Source organism: Pholis gunnellus (assembly GCF_910591455.1).
Source record: "Pholis gunnellus genome assembly, chromosome: 5".
In the NCBI taxonomy this organism is placed as follows: domain Eukaryota; kingdom Metazoa; phylum Chordata; class Actinopteri; order Perciformes; family Pholidae; genus Pholis; species Pholis gunnellus.
The window spans coordinates 14,166,653-14,174,233 of record NC_136531.1 but is presented as its reverse complement, the minus strand read 5'-3'; the positions used below and the strand labels follow the sequence as shown (position 1 = coordinate 14,174,233).

Here is a 7,581-nt window from a genome sequence, read left to right as displayed (position 1 = left end):
GTGGACTTTATGTGTCATCCTTGACATATTGTATATGTGTGTGATTTAATATGTTTTCTTTTCATGTTAAACTAAACTAAAAGCTTTCAAGTAGCTGGCTGGCCAACTCTGTCAGCGTTTAATTGTGAACTTCATGTATATTGTTTATGTATTCATCTTTGACTTTGTCTTTTGGGGCACAGTCGTGGTCTTATGTCTGCATTTAAAAAATGAACCCAATAAACAACAGAAACTTTCATTTAATATGATCAGCGAGAACAGTCTCTCTTTATTGTATCTTTTTGAAAAACAAAGAAAAAAAAAAAAAGGTCTTTTGTAATTCTCTTTTGTTAACATTTCAGAATTCTGTACAGGATAAAAAGAAATAAGCACTGCCTTAGAACAGAGTCAAATCTCAAACTAGAAAAAACAAATGAAAAAAATTCCAAAAAAGAGAGGAGGTTTACAATACAAATTAGTAGTAAGACATTGTCTGAAGTGCAATGGCATAGCTCAGATGGGTTAAAACGTGAAACCAAAAAACTTCAAAATAAAAATACTTCTCTATTTTTTTAACAAACAGTAAATTCTTTACAGAGTAGAGACTGTATTATCTGGTGTATTTAAACCTGTAAAAACATATTTACAAATAGCCATTATCTTTTATATACTTTTTCTCATAATCACATATATGTCAGCACCAGTAAAAAAAAAACAAAGAAAAAAAACAAACAAAGAACATCAACAACAACAATTTTTGTTAAAATGTTGTCTACAGACTTGGTCCCGGTACATAATGATATTTGGAGGAAGCTTCTATTCTCTTCCTGAAGGGATTTCAAACCATATCATGAACCCTACTTTGAAGACAAAAAGGTCACAAAGGCTGTGACCTTAACACTCACCCAGAAGTGTTTCCCTACCTTCCTGCCTCCAGTGTGGAGAGGTAAACCTCCGCTGTTTTCCTACACACCGCCTCCATTTCACCGGTCTGACACTGAAATTTAGTTTGAGCCGGCCTGGAGCACTGGAGCGATATCAAAGTTTTGGAAGCATGAGCAGTGGAGCCATTGAAGCGGTGAGAGCTCGACTGCATTTCCTGCACAATGAAGGCTCAAACAATCCAAGAGTTTATCTAGACACTGACAAAGAGTTGTTATATATTTCACCATCTCCCCCTGATAAAACTGGGGAACGCCACATCCCTAAACGTCTGCCTGTTGTTGACCTACAGACTCCACACAGTGAGACTGAGGACCTTCTGCTCCCCAAACGTGACAAAACTCGTGGGTGCTACCAAATGCAGCAACGCTTAGAGGACGATGGGCGTGGTGGTTAAAATTTGTATTTAAAGGGTTGGATTATACAACATCAACGACCATGAGAACAAATGTTTTGATGGCGAGGAGATAGTTTACAGAGAAGAAGGCTTTTTGGTTTGTTGATTACAGCATCGTCCTCCAAACTTTCACTCTGATGAGCTAAATACAAAGTAATGCAAGTACAAACACGCGTTCACTCATCTTTTAACCGAGATTACAAAACAGTTAGAGAAGTATGGTGTTGTCTTACCAACGACTACAGTATTAAAACACATATTTATTACGCAACCATTAGGGCAGAAGAGTGGACAGCTTGTTGTTGATGAATGAAATCTATACGGCCTGAAGCCTACGGTTTACTGAAGTAAGCTCAAAGAAGGGGAGACACTGACTTCAGTGATAATACTGATTGTTTTGATGCTAACTGGCGCTAACCGTCGTCACCCTTTAGCCTCAATCAGCTGTCTGAAGTTTCTCTACTGTCTACAAAACAAACTCAAGGCTTAGCAGTGGTTCATTTTCCTTGTAAAGCGCTGGAAGGGGAGAACTCGTATTTCTTCACAGTAGTGTTACAGTATAGCACAGTTACGTTCTAGTTTGGAGCGAGGGCGTTTTACAGCTGCAGCACAAGAGAAGCCACGATGTAAAGCAGGGCTACGGTGATTGACAACCAGCTGTGTCACAATGCGAGGGAAGGTTGTGCAGCGAGACGGGAGGACAAACAAACTCTCAAAAGACAACACAAACTAAAAGAAGGCTAACTTTTCCGTTTTTTTTCTTTTCTTTTTTTTTCCTTTTAATTGACAAAGACACAACCAGCATCATTGTTAGAGATAAAACACAGCAACAAACAAAACGTGTGGGTGGGCTTTCAATGAGCTTTTTTTTCCTTAAAAAGAAGAAGTCACTTGTGGTGCTTGAATACATTCAGTGCCCAGCAATCGCTTTGCTTTGTGTCAGCCTGATGCATGTGATGTGGTTTGTGCCACACAGGCAGAGGGTTTAATGCAATATTAGCTCCGTTAGCTGTCTCTCACACATTCGCTCACCCTCCCAGGCTGATGTTTATTTGTCTCTATGTGTGTTTGTATATGTGTGTGTGTGTGCATGAGCTTTTGAGTCCAAGTGCTTGCTTTAGCTGCCTATTCTCTCCCTCTTTCTCTGCTTTCCACTCTCTTTGTCTTCCTCTGCATGCCTACCCGTCATCCACAGCCACGCACAGGAAATGAAACCCCCCCCCCCCCCCAAAAAAAACACCACCCATGTCGGTTGCCTAGCAAAAGCACTGGAGGACGGAGTGCGCTTGTGTGGCACAGTAGAGGAACATCATTTGTTCTGTTGTGATGTTCAGAATTTAAACAGAGAAAGGAGTGTCGAGAGCGAGGAACGAGTCTCTGGAGAGAGGGTGGGAAAGACGGGAGGAGAGACAGGGAAGGAGGATGAGAGGGAGAGAGAGAGAGATCAAGTGAAGAGAGCGCGAAGGCGACAAATTTGTGCGTGCGTGCGTGTGTGTGTGTGTGTTATGGATATGGGGGGCACAAATCTAAGGGAGGAAATGGGAGCGCTGAGAGTGCTTTCTCCTCCCTTCAGCTCCTCACATCGTTGAGAGATCTGAAGCACTGAGCTGGGTGGCACAAGCACACAAACACAAATAAATTGCTGTCTTGAGAACATGTCTTCCTTCCCCTTCATCAGTCTGCGGTGTTCAATCAGCCCCTGCTGAAGCTCAGGCTCAAAGCGCTGCTGTGTAAACGGGGCTCGCTTTCAAACACTTGAACATGAGAAAAATTCATTCCGTGGAGAAAAAAGGGAAACTAATGAAACACACTTCTTAATCTCTATATTGGGTTTTCATTTATATGCACGAGACATAATGTTCACTCTCTCCATCACACACACACACACACACACACACACGCACGCACACACTAAACATAACACAATAACTCATTTATAACCTTGCTCATGTTTTACAAAAAACAAAACATGCCAGTCCATATCATGTCATCCTTTTTGTTTTACTTTCTCAGGTTTTAACATTTGTCCTACTTTAATGTTTAGTTCATCCAGTAAAAACTTATCTCCAGTTTCCCCGTTGGCTATTGGTTCGAGAAGAACTCCTCCATCCAACCATCGCTTGAGTCCAGCTCCGCCCCTGAGCCATCGCCCAATCCGAAGGCTCCTCCCCCCGAGGGCCCGCCCCCATATCCATAGGATGACATGTCCTGATTGGCTGTCCTCTGGTAGCCTGGTGGCTGACCTCCAACCCCGACTCCCCCTGGTCCATAGGGTCCACCTCCTCCTCCCCCTGCCCCTATTCCCGGCCCCCCAGGGCCCGGGCCGAATACCCCCATCCCAGTCATCCCCTGTCCCATCATCCCCTGGTTCATTCCCTGGTTCATGACCATGGGCCGGGGCTGGTTGGTCCTGGGCTGACCGCCCATGTGAGGGCCCATCATTGGGCCTGCCATACCGGCCGCTGGGTTGCCCACTCTGGGGTCCATTCCCTGGCTCATACCCTGGCCCGGACCCTGAAAGTGTTGCTTGGCCATGCGCGGGGGTTGACCCGGCTGCATCCCATAACCCTGCGTGGAGCTGAACCCCACCATGTCTCCTCCTCCTCCCCCTGTAGTCCTTCCGATTCCTCCCCCCATGGCTTGTAGACTCTGTCCTTGCTGCTGCGGCCAGCCACCCGCCGCCATTGCACCGCCTCCTCCTCCTGCTCCCAGCATGCTTTGCAGTCTCTGTGCTTGGGCTTTGGGAGGGCCTTTGAGGGGTTGCTGGGTCATGGAGTTCATTAACATCCCCTGTGCTCCATATCCTCCAGCTCCACCACCTCCGGGGCCTCCAGGCATACCGCCGACCCCAGGACCCGCACCTGCTTGCCGGGGCGGCCCTCCGGCGGGGTTGTGCTGTGGTGGATGACCCATGGAGGCTTGGACACTTTGGCTCTGGTGCTGCTGCTGGTGGATCATTTGGCTCATGGAGGGGTTGAGCCCATACAAGGAACCCTGGTTGGACCCCTGGTTGCCATAGGGTAAGCCCATGTCAGTTTGGGGTCCCACAGAGCCCCCCTGTCCTTGAACAGAACTCATCTGGACCATTTGCTGCTGGTTCTGCTGCTGCTGTTGTAGGAGACGGGCGGCCCGAATGTTCTGGAGAGCCTGGCTTCTGGATGCCAGATCCTGAGGAGGACCTAGGAGAGAAGAACCGGAGGAGTTGAAACCAGAGAACAGAGACAATGGAAAATGGGAAAGAGTAAAACAGACATATGGAGGCAGAAATCATTAAGGAGCTTGGACTTTCATGAAACCGCTTTAAAGCATGTACACTAGATCCACTTAAATCACCAAATAGCATGTAAGACTGATAAGTCAGTGCTGAGGCAAAGATTTATGTTTTGTGACAACCTGTTTACTCTGAAGACACATTTTTCCCTCCCAATTTAGTTAAACGCTAAAATAAAACTTAACACAGCCAGCCTCTCACGTCCACATTTCTTTCCTCTCAGAGCCTGGGTAGTGGCAGAGCTGAGGAAGTCTGCTAGCGTGGAAATGGCTTTGAATCCTCTAATAAACGTCTGACATCATTCCACTAATCCCTCACCTCACAGTTTGGACTGGAACAGTAACAAAGGGTCAGAACAAAGAGTACCACACACTCCAGACTCGTAAGTATAGCACATATAGCCACATATCCCTTTATGTTCATACATACGTTCTGCGAGTATGATTGCATTCTGATTGCAGGTGATGCTAGCGCAAACATTGCTTTTAAAATCACTGACACACTGCTGGATAGCTGAACAACGATATCTTTGTAGGACAGACCCCTCTTCTTTTCCATATTATCTCCTAGACTTGCAGACAGACTCTCTTGTGGCTATAAATGGTTTTCGACTTGACTCTCCTTCTCGCTCGCTGTATTTGTCTTCATCATCCTCTCACCCACTCATCTTCCTCTCTCTCTCTTTCTATTCCCAATCTCTCCTTCCACCTACCGGATCATCTACCTATTCCTCTTGTTGCCAGCCTCCCCCCTTTCTCCCCCTCTCCCACTTCCCTCCTCTCATCCATCTCTCTGACTTCACCGGAACTCTGGGGGATCCAGGACAGGCAAGTTGCCGTGGTAACAGGCAGAGCACGAATATTCTATTTTTTATTTTTTTTTCATAGGGAGCGAGAAAGAGGAGAGAGAGAGACAGAGAGAGAGAGAGAGAGAGAGAGGCTGAAGAGCATCTGAGCGCCAACTGATGTATCTGACAGACAGTGAGGACGAGGTTTGGTTTCAGGGTGCTGCTCAGTCAGCGCGGCTGTTTGCATACATGTTTTTAAGTGTCTGTTTCTGAATATGTCAGAGAGTGAACTGTAAAATCTGTTAAACGTCTAAATGTCTTGGCTCTCGACCATGTATACCATACTCGTTGCAGACCAAGTGTGCATGTGCTATTTGTTCGTGTAACTAAAAACCGATTGAGAAAAATGCATTTCCTAATGCGACCATCAATAAAATGCTGAAGAATTTAGGTCAGGTGTTGCCTCGTTTATTAGAAAATCTATTGGGGTGCTGCCTATACTTTGATTTTTGCACAACTTGTGTGCTTTGTTGCACAGACAAAATGGATACATGTTTGTGTGTCTCACCTTGGTACTGATTGACTTGGGGGTATGGATTCCTCTGGCCTTGCCCCATCTGTCTGGGGAGATGCTGCTGCTGCTGGAGCTACACACACACACACACACACACACACACACACACACACACACACACACACACACACACACACACACACACACACAATTGTTAAGAGTGTAGGTTAGCAATGAGTTACATGCCTTCATATCTATTTCATGAATTCAGGATTTGGTATCATAATGGGATATAGACATGAAAAAGGGTCACACAGAAAGAACAGTTAAACAAAACAGATTTTATGAACACAATGCACACTGAAGTCTTAGCTCCAGAGCTAGTATATAACAACAAAACCGGGCTTTTGGTCCCTAGAGATTCATTGTGGGCAAACATATTTGCCTGATTTGTTATCATCAAATACTACGAAGGGTGCAAAGCCTGCATTCACTTTTAATTTTGATAGATGATAATTCATTTAAATCATTAGTTTAGTATAAATGCTATTGGTAGATATACAGTAGTGACAGACAGATGTGTGGTACAGTAGAGACATATGTTTCATGCAGTAGAGGTGAGACAGATGTTTGGTTTAGTTGACACAGATGTGCGGTATAGTTTAGTTTAGACGGATGTTTGGTACAGTAGAGGTGTGACAGATGTTTGGTCCATACAGATGGTTTGATACAGTATAGATGGATGTTTGGTACAGTAGAGACAGACCAATGTTTGGTACAGTAGGGTTAAGACAGATGTTTGGTACAGTAGGGTTAAGACAGATGTTTGGTACAGTAGGGTTAAGACAGATGTTTGGTACAGTAGGGTTAAGACAGATGTTTGGTACAGTAGGGTTAAGACAGATGTTTGGTACAGTAGGGTTAAGACAGATGTTTGGTACAGTAGGGGTACAACAGATGTTTGGTACAGTAGAGTTAAGACAGATGTTTGATACAGTAGGGTTAAGACAGATGTTTGGTACAGTAGGGGTACGACAGATGTTTGGTACAGTAGAGTTAAGACAGATGTTTGATACAGTAGGGTTACGACAGATGTTTGGTACAGTAGGGTTAAGACAGATGTTTGGTACAGTAGGGTTAATACAGATGTTTGGTACAGTAGGGTTACGACAGATGTTTGGTACAGTAGGGGTACGACAGATGTTTGGTACAGTAGAGTTAAGACAGATGTTTGATACAGTAGGGTTACGACAGATGTTTGGTACAGTAGGGTTAATACAGATGTTTGGTACAGTAGGGTTAAGACAGATGTTTGGTACAGTAGGGTTACGACAGATGTTTGATACAGTAGAGACGGATGATTGGTACAGTAGAGACCGACAGATGTTTGGTATAGCAGAAGTAAGACAGAGCTGTGCTTTCAGGACTAGATGAGTGCACAGTATCTGCATGATGCTCTCTTACACAAATAATAATGAAACAGGAAACGTAAGGCAGCCCTGATGCTCTATCGTAGCCATAATTGTGGTGCAGGTATAGAAAATGAAATGGAAAAAACTGAATGTGTGCTTGGAAAGCAGAAGGTGTTGCTCATTTAAATGGTATGATATCCATTTAGCAACATACATTAACCCCAGCAGGACGAGTTTCCTTTCAGACACCTATATTTGTGTGTCTGTGTATGTTTTTGC

The 7,581-nt window shown here is 44.5% G+C and overlaps 1 protein-coding gene across 1 annotated transcript in view; it reads right to left on the bottom strand.

The window, feature by feature from the left end:
• Positions 1-2,544: 2,544 nt before the first annotated feature.
• Positions 2,545-7,581, bottom strand: part of maml3 (mastermind-like transcriptional coactivator 3) — a 92,684-nt gene continuing 87,647 nt past the window's right edge. Inside the window, exons 5-6 of the mRNA XM_079159969.1 lie at positions 5,945-6,023; positions 2,545-4,497 (exon numbers count right to left, since the gene is read on the bottom strand). Of these exons, the coding sequence (XP_079016095.1) occupies positions 3,401-4,497; positions 5,945-6,023 (1,176 nt within the window). The 3' untranslated portion in view covers positions 2,545-3,400. The remainder of the gene's footprint in view (positions 4,498-5,944; positions 6,024-7,581) is intronic.